The 21,213-nt window shown below is 35.9% G+C and overlaps 1 protein-coding gene across 9 annotated transcripts in view; it reads right to left on the bottom strand.

Moving 5' to 3' along the window:
• LOC106060390 (cAMP-dependent protein kinase regulatory subunit) overlaps positions 1–21,213 on the bottom strand; it is a 136,981-nt gene that overhangs the window by 8,348 nt on the left and 107,420 nt on the right. For all 9 annotated transcript variants that reach the window (XM_056019995.1, XM_056019997.1, XM_056019996.1 and 6 more), the window contains 4 exons: positions 15,998–16,089; positions 10,367–10,428; positions 10,032–10,078; positions 3,698–3,796 (listed from right to left, as the gene is read on the bottom strand). In XM_056019995.1, the coding sequence (XP_055875970.1) occupies positions 3,698–3,796; positions 10,032–10,078; positions 10,367–10,428; positions 15,998–16,089 (300 nt within the window). The remainder of the gene's footprint in view (positions 1–3,697; positions 3,797–10,031; positions 10,079–10,366; positions 10,429–15,997; positions 16,090–21,213) is intronic.

Genomic DNA, 21,213 nt, shown 5'->3' with positions numbered 1-21,213 from the left:
AAATGAGATCAACATTTTCCTGACATCAATAAAATGAAGAACTGAGTTACTTGTTGGATATGTGAGAAAGTATTCTTTATTGGATGTATTTCTTCTATAGAACATTAGGTTCTACTGTTAGTAATTAATATATCAAATAGTTTGTTGAGTTTACTAATCACCTTGTTATTGGTGTTGTTTATACAATGGGAAATAGGAGCTATAGTGTTAAGACATGTCCCACAAACCTCATAAAGCTTTTCAGCATTCTCAGCCCCAGGAGACAAAGACATATTACTGAATTTGAACCAAGTAGACAACATAGAAGATATAGTAGTACAAGAAAATGGAATTCAAAAACTATTAGCCAACACCAAACCAAATAAAGCATCTGGACCTGACGGTATTCCAGCTAGATTACTCAAAGAACTAAGCAATGAGCTAGCCCCAGTGTTCAAAATACTCTTTCAGGCTTCACTTAACCAGAGCAGAGTACCAAAGGACTGGAAAGAAGCTAATGTCACCCCCCTATTTAAAAAAGGAGAAAAATCTGACCCAGGAAACTACAGACCAGTATCACTTACCAGCATCACATGTAAAATCCTAGAACACATAATATGTAGCAACATCATAAACCACCTAGACAAACATAATGTCCTCACACCATACCAACATGGCTTTAGGAAATATAGATCATGTGAAACACAACTAATAGGACTAATTGATGATTTTTCAAAAGGTTTAGATAATAGTGAACTAATAGATGCTATCTTACTAGATTTTTCTAAGGCTTTTGACAAAGTTCACCACCATAGTTTGCTTAAAAAATTAAAATATTTTGGCATTAATGGTCCACTGCATCAGTGGATTAAAGATTTTCTGATAGGGAGAGAACAAACTGTAATAATAAATGGCTCTAAATCAACACCGATAACAGTAAACTCAGGTGTACCTCAAGGAACAGTCTTGGGTCCACTACTATTTTTAATTTACATAAATGATTTACCAAATTGCATTACTTCAGGAACAAAAGTCAGATTATTTGCAGACGATTGCATAATATATAGAACAATAAAAACAACACAAGACACAGATATTTTACAAAGAGAATTAGATGAATTACAGAAATGGGAATCAAATTGGAGCATGTCTTTCCACCAAGAAAAATGTCAGTTGTTAAGAGTAACAAAAAAACTAAAACAAATTAATTCCACTTATCTCATTCATGGCAAACCAGTAACACAGACTAAAAATGCAAAATACCTAGGTGTTATAATAAATGAAAAACTGTCATGGAATCCACATATTGATGAAACTACAAAAAAATCAAACAAAGCATTAGGATTTATTAAAAGAAATTTCTATAAATCAAATAAGAACATAAAACTAAAATGTTATTTAACCTTGGTTAGGCCAATAATAGAATATGCATCCTCCGTTTGGGACCCCTCAACTCAAGAAAACATTAAGAAACTGGAACAGACACAAAATAGAGCAGTGAGATTCATAACAAACGAATATTCACATTTGACTAGAGTAACACCTTTAGTAAAATCACTAAATTTAGAAAGCCTTCAGGACAGAAGGCTCAAAAGTAAAGTAACAATCATACATAAAACACTGAACCATAATCTTCAAATACAAAAACAAAATTTAATAAAATACTCTGAAAGACACAAAGATAAAGGCACATTCCTCGTCCCATATGCTAGGACAAATTTGTACAAATACTCCTTCTTCCCTAGTGCTATTAGAGCATGGAATGGGTTGCCTGAGCTAGCCAGGAAAACCAGTGACTTGGCAGAATTTAAGTCATTGGTTAATATGCATGACTAAATGCATGACGCGTAGGACGTAATCATCTTCTTTTTTGATGTAACGTCTGTATTATATAAGATAAGATAAGCTTTCTGTCACAACTTTCTTAAGGGGATGAGAGCCCAATTTAGCAAAATTTTTTTCTATCAGTGATATGTGACTCGCTCATGTCCCATCATTGCTGTAAATCTTAGGACAAATCACTCAGAAACTCTGTCAGGACCCATCAATCAGAGACTCTGTCAGGACCCATCACTCTGTGACTCTGTCAGGACCCATCACTCTGTGACTCTGTCAGGACCCATCACTCTGTGACTCTGTCAGGACCCATCACTCTGTGACTCCATCAGGACCCATCATTCTGTGACTCTGTCAGGACCCATCATTCTGTGACTCCATCAGGACCCACCATTCTGTGACTCTGTCAGGACCCATCATTCTGTGACTCTGTCAGGACCCATCACTTTATGACTCTCAGGACCCATTACTCTGTGACTCTGTCAGGACCCATTACTCTGTGACTCTGTCAGGACCCATCATTCTGTGACTCCGCCAGGACCCATCATTCTGTGACTCCGCCAGGACCCATCATTCTGTGACTCTGTCAGGACCCATCATTCTGTGACTCTGTCAGGACCCATCACTTTGTGACTCTCAGGACCCATTACTCTGTGACTCTGTCAGGACCCATCATTCTGTGACTCCGCCAGGACCCATCATTCTGTGACTCTGTCAGGACCCATCATTCTGTGACTCTGTCAGGACCCATCACTCTGTGACTCCATCAGGACCCATCACTATGTGACTCCGTCAGGACCCATCATTCTGTGACTCTGTCAGGACCCATCATTCTGTGACTCTGTCAGGACCCATCACTCTGCTGTGATTCTCTCAAGCTTATCATGGAGTCCAAAACAAGGACAACAAAACAGCACCAAATCTGTTTAGCAGGTCGTCATACCCTTATGAATACCAGATGAGAAAAGGCATCACACCATTTGTGTAGATACAACTTGCCATGGAAGGATCTAAGTTTCATTAAGTTTGATCAATGGAATAATACCTAGGTCCATATCTGTCAAACGTCTTATAGACCTATCAATTATGTTTAAGACACAAATCAATTCAAAACCACATGCATGGGGATGAGAGTACAACACTAGATCATGCTACTGTCTATAGTTTGTGGGTTAGAAATCTGGTCATACTGAAAACAAATCATTTTGATCAGACTTCAGAGACTGTCAACTCACAGTTTTTAAACTTGAACAAACTAAAACTTTCTTTAAACATTTTTCTAGACACAGTAAAAAAAACAACAAATTTTTGTTTCAAACCTGAAAGATTTCTTTGAAAGAAAAAAAAGAAACAGTAGTAAAAAAAAAAACAAAAAAACTTCCCTGAGTCTTTAATGAGCTCCCAAGTTTCAATCATCCAAACTCTCAACTTTCAATCCATTTTAATCTCACCAATTTTTGGTTTCATTTCCAGACCCCAAGCTATTTTCTCTGTATTCCACAAGACACAGATGGATAGCAAACAGAATGTCAAATACAAGAACTAGAACAAGCTTTCTTGTCAACAAGCTAATGGGAACTAAGGGACATTACCTTGTGTAGTCAAGTAGTAGCAGTAATACAAACATTTGATGTGTTGATGGAAATTAAAACTTTTGTTTTCAACTTAGTTTTAGAATGTTTTTAATGCAATAGAAATCTCTCTAATGCTCAGAGTACCAGGCTATTATGTAGCTAGTGCCCCAGAATATGGATTTACAATTAGTTCTCTACAAGCTTATGTGCTACAGATTTTAAAAAAGTGAAAGTGATGGATGGAATGAATATGTAACGAACTAGTTATTAACAAAACACACACCCAAAATATGTAAATGAGAACTGACCTTGACAGTGGCAGCTCTAGGTGTGCCATAAATGAGAGCTAGTTCACCAAAACTTCCACCTTCACCAATACTGGTGACATGTACACCATTCACATACACCTGAGATAGAAGTAATACATGGATTATATAAGACAGAAGATAGACACTTGACATGGAATAAATAAGACAGAAGATAGACACTTGACATGGAATAAATAAGACAGAAGATAGACACTTGAAACACTAAATAAATAAGACAGAATATAGACCCTTGAAACATTAAATAAATAAGACAGAAGATAGACCCTTGAAACATTAAATAAATAAGACAGAAGAAAGACACTTGAAACATTAAATAAATAAGACAGAAGATAGACACTTGAAACATTAAATAAATAAGACAGAAGATAGACCCTTGAAACATTAAATAAATAAGACAGAAGATAGACCATTGAAACATTAAATAAATAAGACAGAAGATAGACACTTGAAACATTAAACAATTAAGACAGAAGATAGACACTTGAAACATTAAACAAATAAGACAGAAGATAGACACTTGAAACATTAAATAAATAAGACAGAAGATAGACACTTGAAACACTAAATAAATAAGACAGAAGATAGACACTTGAAACACTAAATAAATAAGACAGAAGATAGACACTTGAAACATTAAATAAATAAGACAGAAGATAGACACTTCAAACACTAAATAAATAAGACAGAAGATAGACACTTGAAACACTAAATAAATAAGACAGAAGATAGACACTTGAAACATTAAATAAATAAGACAGAAGATAGACACTTGAAACATTAAATAATTAAGACAGAAGATAGACACTTGAAACACTAAATAAATAAGACAGAAGATAGACACTTGAAACATTAAATAAATAAGACAGAAGATAGACACTTGCAACACTAAATAAATAAGACAGAAGATAGACACTTGAAACATTAAATAAATAAGACAGAAGATAGACACTTGAAACATTAAATAAATAAGACAGAAGATAGACACTTGAAACACTAAATAAATAAGACAGAAGATAGACACTTGAAACATTAAATAAATAAGACAGAAGATAGACACTTGAAACATTAAATAAATAAGACAGAAGATAGACACTTGAAACATTAAATAATTAAGACAGAAGATAGACTCTTGAAACATTAAATAAATAAGACAGAAGATAGACACTTGAAACAATAAATAAATAAGACAGAAGATAGACACTTGAAACATTAAATAAATAAGACAGAAGATAGACACTTGAAACATTAAATAAATAAGACAGAAGATAGACACTTGAAACATTAAATAAATAAGACAGAAGATAGACACTTGAAACATTAAATAAATAAGACAGAAGATAGACACTTGAAACACTAAATAAATAAGACAGAAGATAGACACTTGAAACATTAAATAAATAAGACAGAAGATAGACACTTGAAACATTAAATAATTAAGACAGAAGATAGACACTTGAAACATTAAATAAATAAGACAGAAGATAGACACTTGAAACATTAAATAATTAAGACAGAAGATAGACTCTTGAAACATTAAATAAATAAGACAGAAGATAGACACTTGAAACACTAAATAAATAAGACAGAAGATAGACACTTGAAACATTAAATAAATAAGACAGAAGATAGACACTTGAAACATTAAATAAATAAGACAGAAGATAGACACTTGAAACATTAAATAAATAAGACAGAAGATAGACACTTGAAACACTAAATAAATAAGACAGAAGATAGACACTTGAAACATTAAATAAATAAGACAGAAGATAGACACTTGAAACATTAAATAATTAAGACAGAAGATAGACACTTGAAACATTAAATAAATAAGACAGAAGATAGACACTTGAAACATTAAATAATTAAGACAGAAGATAGACTCTTGAAACATTAAATAAATAAGACAGAAGATAGACACTTGAAACACTAAATAAATAAGACAGAAGATAGACACTTGAAACATTAAATAAATAAGACAGAAGATAGACACTTGAAACATTAAATAAATAAGACAGAAGATAGACACTTGAAACATTAAATAAATAAGACAGAAGATAGACACTTGAAACATTAAATAAATAAGACAGAAGATAGACACTTGAAACACTAAATAAATAAGACAGAAGATAGACACTTGAAACATTAAATAAATAAGACAGAAGATAGACACTTGAAACATTAAATAATTAAGACAGAAGATAGACACTTGAAACATTAAATAAATAAGACAGAAGATAGACACTTGAAACATTAAATAATTAAGACAGAAGATAGACACTTGAAACACTAAATAAATAAGACAGAAGATAGACACTTGAAACACTAAATAAATAAGACAGAAGATAGACACTTGAAACATTAAATAAATAAGACAGAAGATAGACACTTGAAACATTAAATAAATAAGACAGAAGATAGACACTTGAAACACTAAATAAATAAGACAGAAGATAGACACTTGAAACATTAAATAATTAAGACAGAAGATAGACACTTGAAACACTAAATAAATAAGACAGAAGATAGACACTTGAAACATTAAATAATTAAGACAGAAGATAGACACTTGAAACATTAAATAATTAAGACAGAAGATAGACACTTGAAACACTAAATAAATAAGACAGAAGATAGACACTTGAAACATTAAATAATTAAGACAGAAGATAGACACTTGAAACACTAAATAAATAAGACAGAAGATAGACACTTGAAACATTAAATAATTAAGACAGAAGATAGACACTTAAAATCTGAGACCTAAGTAACACATTAAATACTGAGAAGTGTGACACTTTTTGTAATTAATGCATGAGCTACTGATGATGGACAATTTGACAAGGTTTTTGTTTTGTTGTTTGTTTGTTTGTTCAAAGTAGAATTTCAGAAATGTTTGATGTTTGTTTGTTCAAAGTAGACTGTCAGAAATGTTTGATGTTTGTTTGTTCAAAGTAGACTGTCAGAAATGTTTGATGTTTGTTTGTTCAAAGTAGACTGTCAGAAATGTTTGATGTTTGTTTGTTCAAAGTAAATTGTCAGAAATGTTTGATGTTTGTTTGTTCAAAGTAGACTGTCAGAAATGTTTGATGTTTGTTCAAAGTAGACTGTCAGAAATGTTTGATGTTTGTTTGTTCAAAGTAGACTGTCAGAAATGTTTGATGTTTGTTTGTTCAAAGTAGACTGTCAGAAATGTTTGATGTTTGTTTGTTCAAAGTAGACTGTCAGAAATGTTTGATGTTTGTTTGTTCAAAGTAGACTGTCAGAAATGTTTGATGTTTGTTTGTTCAAAGTAGACTGTCAGAAATGTTTGATGTTTGTTCAAAGTAGACTGTCAGAAATGTTTGATGTTTGTTTGTTCAAAGTAGACTGTCAGAAATGTTTGATGTTTGTTTGTTCAAAGTAGACTGTCAGAAATGTTTGATGTTTGTTTGTTCAAAGTAGACTGTCAGAAATGTTTGATGTTTGTTTGTTCAAAGTAGACTGTCAGAAATGTTTGATGTTTGTTCAAAGTAGACTGTCAGAAATGTTTGATGTTTGTTTGTTCAAAGTAGACTGTCAGAAATGTTTGATGTTTGTTTGTTCAAAGTAGACTGTCAGAAATGTTTGATGTTTGTTTGTTCAAAGTAGACTGTCAGAAATGTTTGATGTTTGTTTGTTCAAAGTAGACTGTCAGAAATGTTTGATGTTTGTTCAAAGTAGACTGTCAGAAATGTTTGATGTTTGTTTGTTCAAAGTAGACTGTCAGAAATGTTTGATGTTTGTTTGTTCAAAGTAGACTGTCAGAAATGTTTGATGTTTGTTTGTTCAAAGTAGACTGTCAGAAATGTTTGATGTTTGTTTGTTCAAAGTAGACTGTCAGAAATGTTTGATGTTTGTTTGTTCAAAGTAGACTGTCAGAAATGTTTGATGTTTGTTTGTTCAAAGTAGACTGTCAGAAATGTTTGATGTTTGTTTGTTCAAAGTAGACTGTCAGAAATGTTTGATGTTTGTTTGTTCAAAGTAGACTGTCAGAAATGTTTGATGTTTGTTTGTTCAAAGTAGACTGTCAGAAATGTTTGATGTTTGTTTGTTCAAAGTAGACTGTCAGAAATGTTTGATGTTTGTTCAAAGTAGACTGTCAGAAATGTTTGATGTTTGTTTGTTCAAAGTAGACTGTCAGAAATGTTTGATGTTTGTTTGTTCAAAGTAGACTGTCAGAAATGTTTGATGTTTGTTTGTTCAAAGTAGACTGTCAGAAATGTTTGATGTTTGTTTGTTCAAAGTAGACTGTCAGAAATGTTTGATGTTTGTTTGTTCAAAGTAGACTGTCAGAAATGTTTGATGTTTGTTTGTTCAAAGTAGACTGTCAGAAATGTTTGATGTTTGTTTGTTCAAAGTAGACTGTCAGAAATGTTTGATGTTTGTTTGTTCAAAGTAGACTGTCAGAAATGTTTGATGTTTGTTTGTTCAAAGTAGACTGTCAGAAATGTTTGATGTTTGTTTGTTCAAAGTAGACTGTCAGAAATGTTTGATGTTTGTTTGTTCAAAGTAGACTGTCAGAAATGTTTGATGTTTGTTTGTTCAAAGTAGACTGTCAGAAATGTTTGATGTTTGTTTGTTCAAAGTAGACTGTCAGAAATGTTTGATGTTTGTTTGTTCAAAGTAGACTGTCAGAAATGTTTGATGTTTGTTTGTTCAAAGTAGACTGTCAGAAATGTTTGATGTTTGTTTGTTCAAAGTAGACTGTCAGAAATGTTTGATGTTTGTTTGTTCAAAGTAGACTGTCAGAAATGTTTGATGTTTGTTTGTTCAAAGTAGACTGTCAGAAATGTTTGATGTTTGTTTGTTCAAAGTAGACTGTCAGAAATGTTTGATGTTTGTTTGTTCAAAGTAGACTGTCAGAAATGTTTGATGTTTGTTCAAAGTAGACTGTCAGAAATGTTTGATGTTTGTTTGTTCAAAGTAGACTGTCAGAAATGTTTGATGTTTGTTTGTTCAAAGTAGACTGTCAGAAATGTTTGATGTTTGTTTGTTCAAAGTAGACTGTCAGAAATGTTTGATGTTTGTTTGTTCAAAGTAGACTGTCAGAAATGTTTGATGTTTGTTTGTTCAAAGTAGACTGTCAGAAATGTTTGATGTTTGTTTGTTCAAAGTAGACTGTCAGAAATGTTTGATGTTTGTTTGTTCAAAGTAGACTGTCAGAAATGTTTGATGTTTGTTTGTTCAAAGTAGACTGTCAGAAATGTTTGATGTTTGTTCAAAGTAGACTGTCAGAAATGTTTGATGTTTGTTTGTTCAAAGTAGACTGTCAGAAATGTTTGATGTTTGTTTGTTCAAAGTAGACTGTCAGAAATGTTTGATGTTTGTTTGTTCAAAGTAGACTGTCAGAAATGTTTGATGTTTTTTTGTTCAAAGTAGACTGTCAGAAATGTTTGATGTTTGTTTGTTCAAAGTAGACTGTCAGAAATGTTTGATGTTTGTTCAAAGTAGACTGTCAGAAATGTTTGATGTTTGTTTGTTCAAAGTAGACTGTCAGAAATGTTTGATGTTTGTTTGTTCAAAGTAGACTGTCAGAAATGTTTGATGTTTGTTCAAAGTAGACTGTCAGAAATGTTTGATGTTTGTTTGTTCAAAGTAGACTGTCAGAAATGTTTGATGTTTGTTTGTTCAAAGTAGACTGTCAGAAATGTTTGATGTTTGTTTGTTCAAAGTAGACTGTCAGAAATGTTTGATGTTTGTTCAAAGTAGACTGTCAGAAATGTTTGATGTTTGTTTGTTCAAAGTAGACTGTCAGAAATGTTTGATGTTTGTTTGTTCAAAGTAGACTGTCAGAAATGTTTGATGTTTGTTCAAAGTAGACTGTCAGAAATGTTTGATGTTTGTTTGTTCAAAGTAGACTGTCAGAAATGTTTGATGTTTGTTCAAAGTAGACTGTCAGAAATGTTTGATGTTTGTTTGTTCAAAGTAGACTGTCAGAAATGTTTGATGTTTGTTTGTTCAAAGTAGACTGTCAGAAATGTTTGATGTTTGTTTGTTCAAAGTAGACTGTCAGAAATGTTTGATGTTTGTTCAAAGTAGACTGTCAGAAATGTTTGATGTTTGTTTGTTCAAAGTAGACTGTCAGAAATGTTTGATGTTTGTTTGTTCAAAGTAGACTGTCAGAAATGTTTGATGTTTGTTCAAAGTAGACTGTCAGAAATGTTTGATGTTTGTTTGTTCAAAGTAGACTGTCAGAAATGTTTGATGTTTGTTCAAAGTAGACTGTCAGAAATGTTTGATGTTTGTTTGTTCAAAGTAGACTGTCAGAAATGTTTGATGTCTTCTCACTTACATCCACTTCTCCTTGATCAATCACATAAAAGTTATCTCCCTCATCACCTACAAAAAAAATGGTTGAAAATATGTATGTCGTGGGAAAATCCTAAGTTTCACTGTGCTAAGAATTGGCTACAAGATACTCTATGATGATATTTCAAACCAAAGCAAGTCTCAAAGTGAACGACAGAAAATGTTTCAAAATGAAACTATTTTTACATTTTATGAATGCAAAGTTAAACATCATTAAATCTTGTTTCTACTTTCATGCATAACACTTGGTTCATCCTTAGACATGACATTCAATAGTAGTACAGAACTTTACCAAGGGCTACAACTCTGGTAACTTACCTTGCTGAATTATAACCTCCCCTGCATGCCGGTGTACGGGAAACATGGCATCAAAAATATCGCTGAAAAAGAGAAACGAGCCTTTCAAAATCTTGAGAGCTAAAAATAAAATGTGTTTATTAACTTACGTACCACTATTTGTTTCAAGCGAATATGTTTACTGGTATTACTTCCCCCCATTTTGTGATGCTTTGGTTACATTGTATTTGTTGTTGTACCGTGTACTTAAGTTTTGTGCCGGACATACACTGTTGGAACCGTGTGTAAATAGACAATATAGGCCCCATTACTAATAAGAGAGAGAGAGAGAGAGAGAGAGAGAGAGAGAGACTATAGAGAGCTTCGTCCTAACAGCTAAAGACTGGAAGAAGCGCAGATCTTCCTTTTTAGGTCCGATGCATTGAGCCGGACGCCAACCGATTTTTCTTAACTTCAGAAATTCTTTGTTGAGGGGAACCACTCTGAGAATGTGTCTCGTACCTAACATCATCAAGCAAAACTATTGGTGGAGGTTGAAACGTACAATCAAACCGTGAAGCTTGCATGTCATACATCTGTCCCCTGACTTTCGTTATACGGGGTGCTGTGTGACAATTCAAGTAAACAAGTCCCTCCATCAGGTGTTCTCTAAGTAGGATATCAAGAGAGAAGTTGGTCCATTGTTTTACGTTGTCCTCCAGACAGACTGGATGACCTTTCTTCGTGTTCCCTCCCCACTCTCACCTTAAAGAATGACTTTAGAAAGTGGATCATGTCTTACCAGCCTAAACCAGCTCAGCTTTTGTCCCGGTATTGCCAGCCAGAGTATTGACGTGTGACAATACAAAGTCATTTGTCTTCTTTTCCTGGTATCGGATACCCAGCATTTTTCTGTAGTGTTTACTCTCAAAGGCTGGAATTCTTTTAGTCTCAGCGTTTAGTGTCCAACTTTCACAACTCTATAGGAGTACGGAGACCAGAGCGAAGATAATGCAGCTTTAAATTTCATTGGAAGCTGATGTTACTCTTCCAGATTGTCCACAGTTTGCTCAGGGCACCAGATGCAAAGCTTAAGCGAGGTTTTTGGCCATTCAACTGTATGCAACATTTCCTACTGTCTCCACCACAAACTTTATAACTAAATAAATAAGGTCTGCAGGTCAGATCAGTAAATACATCACTAAAAGACGCGGGTCGAAATTCCCACTTGGTCCCGTGCTGTATGGGTAGTACGCTCATGAACTGAGTTCATTTTTAACGCTCGACGGCAAGGCTTTAGTCAAGTCAGTCAGTGTGTTTTTTTTTTCCTTTTACACTTACTTTTAAGGAATACTTCAAATAAAAGCTCTAAGCACTTCTTGCATCATTTGACTGAAATGCGAGACTTCTTTAGTCACTTGCGGTGTCACACATAGTACAAGTCCCTAAGTTTTGGTCTGCAACTAGTCATGTTACATCACATTCTAAGGGATTGAACTCATGCATTTTTAAACCCTAACTCTCTACACACAGTGTCCCTAGAGTCTAATTAGTATATTATAAAATACATCTTTCTCTCTCTCTCTCTCTCAATAGGGGGAAGGCTAGATCTATCTTTATAACATAAAAGATTAACAGGAATGCAGTCTGGCAGGCATACAGACAGAGTTAAAGACAGTCTGAGAGAGATATAAAGAGAGAGAGAGAGAGAGAAAGAGAGAGAGATTCATTCACTGCTTACTTGCAGTCTACTACAGAACTTGTCTATCCTACATGTCTTCTTGTCACAGTGTCGTGCCCCCCCCCCAAAAGTCTAAAGTCGAGACTCAAGTTCCACGAGTTCCAGACAGACATTAAAACTGACAGAGAAACACAAATCCAGGATTTCCGAGGAACAATTGATCGTTTCTGATATACGTCTAGGACCCCTGGACTTCAGATTGTTAAGAAATGGGGAGTTACAGACAAAATGGCCAGTTTACTATTAAATAGCCTGGATTAAACCACTAACACCAATCAAACAAGAAGATAAGAAAGAAAGACAATTCATCAGAACACTTGCCTAAGTTTTAGGTTGCACATTTCGGAGTTATGTTGGGATGATGTAACTAACTCAACAATAATTCTGTCCCTTTGGTACGATTTTGTTATATATTTTTTTTTTTCAGCTAGAATTCACGTGCCAAAATAAAATATTTTTGACATAATTACTAATGTTTAATAAACATTAAAGTAAATTACGACATAATTAATAATATTTAAAAAAAAGTTAATCAAAGTGACTTCGTTTCATTTTGTACATAGGACCTTAAAGATTGTTTTGCGATAGCTTTCTGTAACGCTCGATGCATAACGTTCTGTTGAAGAATATATTTCATTACGTCTTGTCCGCGCAATTCTAGAGTCAGTCTTAAGTCACAAACATTTCTCCTAATAGAGACATCGATCTGGTCAAGTCTTTAGCGTAAAGAAAACAAGCCCGCTACAAGACACAAAGGTTGTGTCACAGATAAAGGTTGAGACATGTCTATAAATAGGTAATAGCTGGGCTAGCATCGAGGTTCCTTCTGTACATTTGTTAAAACTGATATTGTATATCCACATCTCCCATGCCCTAAGTGTGTTCTAAGCCTGCTCCATCAGCTCTGGTTGTGTGGGGAGGGAACGGGGTCCGTACTGTAGTAGAGGCGTTCATCAAACTCAGCTCGTGTTGGTAGCTTAGAGGTTTAGAGCTACACAGTCAGACATTCATGTAGTGCAAGAGTTACTTTCTAGTTATGTTGGTGTTCTGTTGATACTTTGATATCTAGCATTGCAAGAGTTACTTTCTAGTTATGTTGGTATTCTATTCATACTGTAATATCTAGCATTGCAAGAGTTACTTTCTAGTTATGTTGGTATTCTATTCATACTGTAATATCTAGCATTGCAAGAGTTACTTTCTAGTTATGTTGGTGTTCTGTTGATACTGTGGACAAGTTTATAACTAAATCCATTCCTATATTGCAATTAAACAAATACAGTTATTAGCTTTAACTCGTGATATCCAAAGCTGCGTTTTATGAACTTGAGTTTCTTGTATTAAAATGATTTAAAACTTTATCTTTCGACTGAACAGTTCGTGTCGTTGCACACAATGATGTACCAGAGACGAGATTTGGTTCAAACCTCATCAAAATGTCCAGACTTTGTGTGCGACTTTAAGATGACCTACAAATCATTCCAAAAGTCAACGCTATTTTTCCAACGGACATCGTTTTCTCAATTTAAAAAAGTTTTGTGTTAAATACCCTTTTGATAAACATAAAAATGAAATGATCTGAATAAAGTGGTTTTGGTCTTTTTCCCCCCATTAGCCTGCTCCTTAAGATCACACGATACCATGTGCATAGATCAACGAATATCTCTTAAATTGTATGAACTCTAGCAATGTCCACTTCGGTTGTAACTTGTAACAGTAAGTCATTCTATTCGTTCTATTATCAGTATTGATTCTAAAATAAGACATCTCTTTTGAGCCATGCCGTGTATTAGGTTTCTTTTCTAACTTTACTTAAGTCGTAGAACATATCCCATGGTGCAATGTTTGTGAAACACTTAGACCCAGCAAAACACGAACGAACATGCCTGTGTATTATAGAGAGTGTGTGTGTGCGCGTGTTGGCTGAGGATTTCTGAAGCAACCTTTAGATGAGGAAAGGAAGTCCAAGTTGGAGACAAGGGACACAACCAGGTCTGTTGATTGTAGTATTGTGTTAAGACAAGCTGTCTGGCGCTACAACCAACAACAACCTCATCCGCAATGGACTAATCGTTCGTGGGGGCAGTTTTCTGTAAGTTTCAATGGACTAATCGTTCGTGGGGGCAGTTTTCTGTAAGTTTCAATCGACTAATCGTTCGTGGGGGCAGTTTTCTGTAAGTTTCAATGGACTAATCGTTCGTGGGGGCAGTTTTCTGTAAGTTTCAATCGACTAATCGTTCGTGGGGGCAGTTTTCTGTAAGTTTCAATCGACTAATCGTTCGTGGGGGCAGTTTTCTGTAAGTTTCAATGGACTAATCGTTCGTGGGGGCAGTTTTCTGTAAGTTTCAATGGACTAATCGTTCGTGGGGGCAGTTTTCTGTAAGTTTCAATGGACTAATCGTTGCCAGTGTAGCAGTTTTCTGTAAGTTTCAATGGACTAATCGTTCGTTGCCAGTGGAGCAGGTTTCTGTAAGTATGACCCACATTGATTTATAAAGATGTCAACAATCATCTCGTCCTCGTCTGTGCAGGGGCGCGCTGTGGGAAGTATGCAGCAATGAGGCAGATCTAACGTAAAAACTAAACTAGACAAGTTTCAGCCTTGTGTGCAATGCCCAAGAAGATAGGCTCACTCTTTTTCCCCAGTCAATCCTAATGCTAACACGTTCTTTGAGAAAGATTTTCACGAAGGCTAATCCGAGACAGGTAGTAAGAAACTAATTTCTTGTCATTCGTCTTCAACTGCTACAACAGTGTCAAATCTGGATAGATCTGGTCTATAACCGACTGACAGTTCTATGATCTTTGCTTTTCACTTTCCCGAAGACCACGTTCAAGTTTGACTTCTCTAGGTACCGGACTTCTGTTCATTTCACATTTCGCTGTTTGGTTTCCCCGTAAGTTAGACGTGAGCAAGATGAGACAAAAAAAAAAAGCCTGTCACCTGAGATGAAATTTTGTATTTGAGCCTCGCGTTAGAAATCCCAATGTCTCCAGGTTGTATTTGTATTGAGAAAGATAACAAGATTCTTTAGGGAAGTGGGTGAGAGAAATAAAACGTGTATCATCAAACTAAGTGTCAGTTTGAAGGATCAACATAGTCTAGTCAGTCCAAATGTGCCAATACAACAGTGGCCCTATCTTGACTCTAGTAAATTTACTTGCAGTCCAAATGTTCCAATACAACAGTGGCCCTATGTTGACCCAGTAAAACTACTTGCAGTCCAAATGTCCCAATACAGCAGTGGCCCTATCTTGACTCTAGTAAAACTATTTGCAGTCCAAATGTTCCAATACAACAGTGGCCCTATCTTGACTCTAGTAAAACTATTTGCAGTCCAAATGTTCCAATACAACAGTGGTCCTATCTTGACTCTAGTAAAACTATTTGCAGTCCAAATGTTCCAATACAACAGTGGCCCTATCTTGACTCTAGTAAAACTATTTGCAGTCCAAATGTTCCAATACAACAGTGGTCCTATCTTGACTCTAGTAAAACTATTTGCAGTCCAAATGTTCCAATACAACAGTGGTCCTATCTTGACTCTAGTAAAACTATTTGCAGTCCAAATGTTCCAATACAACAGTGGTCCTATCTTGACTCTAGTAAAACTATTTGCAGTCCAAATGTTCCAATACAACAGTGGTCCTATGTTGACCCAGTAAAACTACTGGCAGTCCAAATGTTCCAATACAACAGTGGTCCTATCTTGACTCTAGTAAAACTATTTGCAGTCCAAATGTTCCAATACAGCAGTGGCCCTATCTTGACTCTAGTAAAACTATTTGCAGTCCAAATGTTCCAATACAACAGTGGCCCTATCTTGACTCTAGTAAAACTATTTGCAGTCCAAATGTTCCAATACAACAGTGGTCCTATGTTGACCCAGTAAAACTACTGGCAGTCCAAATGTCCCAAACGAGTGTCTTACCTTCTTTCGTTATCGTCCAAGTGAGAGAACAAAACATTCTTGGAGATGGCCTTGGACAGAGCCGCCATTGTTTTGTAATCCTTGGGAACAACCTGCACAGAAGACAAAGTGATTTGTTAATAGTTTATGTTGTAGAGGTCATAATAAATACAAATACAGATCAATTATATGTTAAGGCTGGTGACAATGTCGCAAACAGGATGTCAACGATACATGATGTTATATACATAGTGTCAACGATATATTATGTCGCAAACAGGCTGCCAACGATATATTATGTCGCAAACCAAGAAAAATACTAAATGTCACTACAACATTTCTTTAGTACTTTGGTGATTTTTGTAGTTAGCTACAATTCTCTCAAGTCATTACCTCTCTAGTCATGACTTCAGCCATTTCAACAAGGGAAGTAAGTGATGAAATAAAACAGCAAGCAGAACTCAGAATCTCGTTCTCGGCACTCGCCTTAGATTTTATACCCAGATTGACAGGCTCATTATTTCCAGATCCCCGGATGTGTGTGGAAGCGAGAGGCTGAGACAGGAAGTGGAAAGTCATCAAATCTGGATATTTCTTCACCTGCTGGGCCCAAACGTTTGACAGCGTGGTCCGGTGGAAAACAGAACCTAACGGTTTTTTAAAAGCCCGCATTATACATGTCCGCTCTTTTAAGAAAGAATTTGATACTAAATTCAATGATATACAATAGAATCAATATCGAGGGCAACATTGCTACAATACACTCAGTGTTTAAAAAACAAAAACATGTAACTTTAAAAAAAAAAAAGACTGTTCCTCCTCCTTTATGAAGCCGTTACCCTTTTTTAAGGGCTATTCAGACCTACGTTACTAACTAATGAAATAGCAAAATATACGAAAAGGTCCTGGAAATCTCCTTAAATTATTGAAATCTCTTGAAAAATAGACAAATTTGTCATTTTGGGGTACGCGTGATTAAATAAAAACGGCAATAGCACCTTTGATTTATAAAAGTATTGCAAAGATGAATGTATTTTCTAGTACAAATGAGAAACCAATTCAGTTTTCTCTGGTTTAAATTAGCTCACTAAAGAAGGATCTTCTAATGTCCCCAAATGTAAAAAGAGAACAGAAGAGTCTTATGTGCTGTTTGTGTACTGGCTGATGTTGCCACGAGCAAGACTACTTTACTTGGCTGGTAGGTCAGACGAGTTTCTCACTAGCTGATGTTGCCACGAGCAAGACTACTTTACGTGGCTGGTAGGTCAGACGAGTTTCTCACTAGCTGATGTTGCCACGAGCAAGACTACTTTACGTGGCTGGTAGGTCAGACGAGTTTCTCACTAGCTGATGTTGCCACGAGCAAGACTACTTTACGTGGCTGGTAGGTCAGACGAGTTTCTCACTAGCTGATGTTGCCACGAGCAAGACTACTTTAGGTCAGACGTCACTAGCTGATGAAAGGGAGATCACGGCGGAGACACATGGTGGGCGTGTCTTGGAGTCAGTTGCACTAACATCTTTAGATTAAACGTGTGCATCCACACACCTTTAAGTTCAAAGCTTGTGAATAAAAAGTGACGTTTATTTGTGTTTACCAAGACGTTTGTTCCTACTAGCTGTGTGCTGGAGCTACAACTCAACAACGTTGTCAGAAGTAATTGTCTGATTTGAAGTCATTCGAAAGAGAGGATGCGTGTTTAAAGTCAATAAGTCAGATCTCAAGTCAATATTGTTTTTGTAGCTTCAGCATTATTGGGATTCAAAAACTGGGTGATCCTCGGCCGAGAACATAGTTTTATAAGACTAGATCTTGAACAAGATAAACATTTTCGCTAATGTATCACATCGAAATAATGATCACATGTAGACTACAAACATGCCTGGATATGTTACTGATACTACATCTGGAACCATCAAAAGGTAAATCATAAACCACTCAAGTTATATGTTTACATCATGACCAGCGGTGAGCAAAAGTGAATATCCGTGTAGGACGTGACGTTACAATATCGACCACGCTGTCGTGTGTGTGTGTGTGGGGGGGGGGGGACACGCTAAGTGGAGCAGTGAACTAGTAGCCACTACATCACAACTTGTCAGTAGCAACAACACAAGTGAGTTTGAGTTTAGGCACATCGGCACAATTTAGGCCATGTCGTGCCCGTAATCCTTTAAGGATCACTCTCCCTTAACATAACAAGGGCTAAATTCTATACAGTTAAATCATTAAAAACAATGTCTATTCACAGTTAAAATAGTAAAGGTAGTAAAAATTTAATAATTTGGTAAAAATCTTACGTAAATATTATATGTTCACAATTCAAAAATCAGATCTTCGTAGACAACCCCACCTCCCGGACAAAGCCCAGTACCTTCCCAGGGTCGACATTGTCGAATAGTGTTTTTAAGGTGTGTGTTCTAACAAATTTCTCCCTGACATCCTGGTATCTGGGGCAATCATGAACACAAGCGATGTGGGCAATCAAGAACACAAGTGATGAATGGAGCAGAGAAAATGAATTTAGGAAACTCATAATGCAATGTATGTCACCAGTAACACTCAACTGTGGCCTTACCGTGTGAACAGAGCATGAAACAGATCAAAAAAACGTCTAGCTGTGCATGCACCGACCACAGCTGTGTGTGAAACAGATCAGAAAAACGTCTAGCTGTGCATGCACCAAACACAGCTGTGTGTACACGTGCAAATAGAAGTACACATTCAAATCAACTATTTCTTCTCGTCCATTGCATTTTTCTTTTATTAACCTTGACGTCCATAAGCATACATTGTTAGCCAAAAAATAATTGCCCTCAAGCAAGGTACTTAACTCATTTATTACGTATTGGTGTTTCTTTATCGGGGTTATTTCCCTTGTCATATCCTTCTAAAATCTAAATTCATCTAAATGTTTTGATGTTTTCAAAATCTAATTCTAAAGTTACTATGTGAATGAATGAGAGACTAGTAAAACTAAACCAATTCTCCAGGCTACTACGTCTGAGGTAGTGTTGCAATCACAATGCTCGAAAAGAAATGACATCTCTAATAAAGACTACTACTATATTGTATTTATCGAGCGCTGATAACAAACGAAATGTAGGCTCAAGGCGCTGTGAGAACATCATAAGTTACAAACACAAACAGGAGGAGCTCAAATGACAAACTAATCTAAACAAGTTTTAAACAGGTAGTACTTAATGTTCTTCTTGAATGGAGTGTAGCATGTCGTCTGTCTGAGATCGATGGGGAGTGGAGTGAGTTCCAAACCTTTGGTCCGTGTACTGAAAAAAGCCAGCAGAGAGTAGCTTTTGAGGGAGAAATGTGGCACCACTAGAAGCGTTGAGTCCATTGAGCGCAGGGCTCTTTGACGGATCCCGAAACATTTGTGTTGAATGTTACAGTGAAGTTAACCTTTTATAGCATTAGTAAGAAGAACTAGCTGACATGGTGATGCGCATTGACAAGACTTCCGCAGCATATGGCATGCAAATAAATGCCGAAAAAACTCAAATTATGACCAATAGCCACCAGGGCTTTAAAAGAGGCATCAGTATTGGAGGTGAAAAGTTAACTAGTGTTAACAGCTTCAAATACCTCGGAGCTATTGTCTCAGATGAGGGAACAAAACCCGAATTATTGGCCCGAATAGCACAGTCCACAGCAGCCCTTTCAAAACTTAAAATAATATGGAAAGATAAGGGCTTAGCCCTCGGCACCAAAATTAGACTGATGCGCTCTCTGGTCATGGCCACATTTTTATATGCTTGTGAGTCGTGGACGTTGAATGCAGAGCTTGAGAGGAGGATCCTAGCAATGGAATTGAGATGCTACAGAAGGATCCTAGGCATCACATTCAAAGACCGCATCACAAACCAAGAAATCAGACACAGGGTTACTGTAGCGATCGGAGCTCATGACGACCTGCTTACTATTGTGAAAAAACGAAAGCTTAAAACCTTTGGCCACATTACAAGATCTACGGGGCTCGCAAAGACCTTCCTTCAGGGAACAGTGCCAGGGGAAAGAAGAAGAGGCAGACAGAAAAAGCGATGGGAGGACAACATTAAAGAATGGACAGGCCTGCCATTGAGAGAGGTTCTGAACAAGGCAAAAAAAAAGGGAGGAATGGAGAAAGACGGTCGACAAATCTTGCCTGGTGCCCCAACGGTCCAACAGACTAAGGGATAGGTAAAGGTAAAAGGTAAAAGCATTAGTAAGACTGATTCATAGAGGCATACCGTAGAAATCCATGTTAGAAATCCATGTTACACTGGGAAACAAAAATGTCTAATGATTCGTTGTCCAGTTTATGAATGTCAGTGAAGTATAAAGTATTACTGTCAGATGGGATGTGAAATAAGTAAGGCTGGGGTTTTACTTGGAAAGTTTTAATCAAAAAAAGTTTTTTTGTGGGTGGTCTTAAAATAAATAATTATAAACCAAAGATAATGAATTCCAGAGCTTGTTCATTTGGGGGGGGGGGGATGTCTACTACTTGTTAATTAACTGGCCCAGAAGAATGAAACACTATCAACGTTAATTGTCTTACAATGACAGAGTTAAAAAAAACAAGGTTACAAAGACAGGATTCAAACACGGGACTTCCAGTTCCAAGTGCTTTACCCCTCAGCCACAGCATCTCCATATATTCATTTAGCGTACACTTATATTTTTTAAAATAATAATTAATTATAACATGTTGCATTGTAATAAAGAGAAACTTCAAAAGATGTATTCTTCTAACAAAATTAGATAAATTAGCAACACGAAAACAAATCATTCTTGACCTACTTGAAGCTACAATGTGGACAACAAGACTTTCCCCTCGCAAATACAAATTAATATCTCCATTGTCATTTGTCATACAAACTAGACATAGATCTAGCTAGATCTAGACCTAGTTTTAGATCTAAGTCTAGGTCTAGAACTAGATCTAAGCCTAGATCTAGAAATCTAAGTCCAGATCTAGAGTTAGATCTAAGTCTATATCTAGATCTAAGTCTATATCTAAGTCTAGATCTAGACAGGCCAAACAAAACTAATAGCATCTTTTCCCCTTTCGGGGGCCGCTAACAACTACTGTTTCCTTCGTGGTATTGGATGACTCTTCACTGGTCCTTGTTGATGTCCAAGGGCTGAGCCGAAGCCTCTTCGAGCCCTAAGTTTGAAAAAAAAAACCTGTTTGGACGCCAAACAGTAAAAAAAAAAAAAAAACCTGTGAGAACACAGT

The sequence above is a fragment of the Biomphalaria glabrata genome, chromosome 2, assembly GCF_947242115.1.
Source record: "Biomphalaria glabrata chromosome 2, xgBioGlab47.1, whole genome shotgun sequence".
NCBI lineage: Eukaryota > Metazoa > Mollusca > Gastropoda > Planorbidae > Biomphalaria > Biomphalaria glabrata.
The sequence above is the reverse complement of the archived record's forward strand: the minus strand, read 5'-3'. Positions and strand labels throughout refer to the sequence as shown.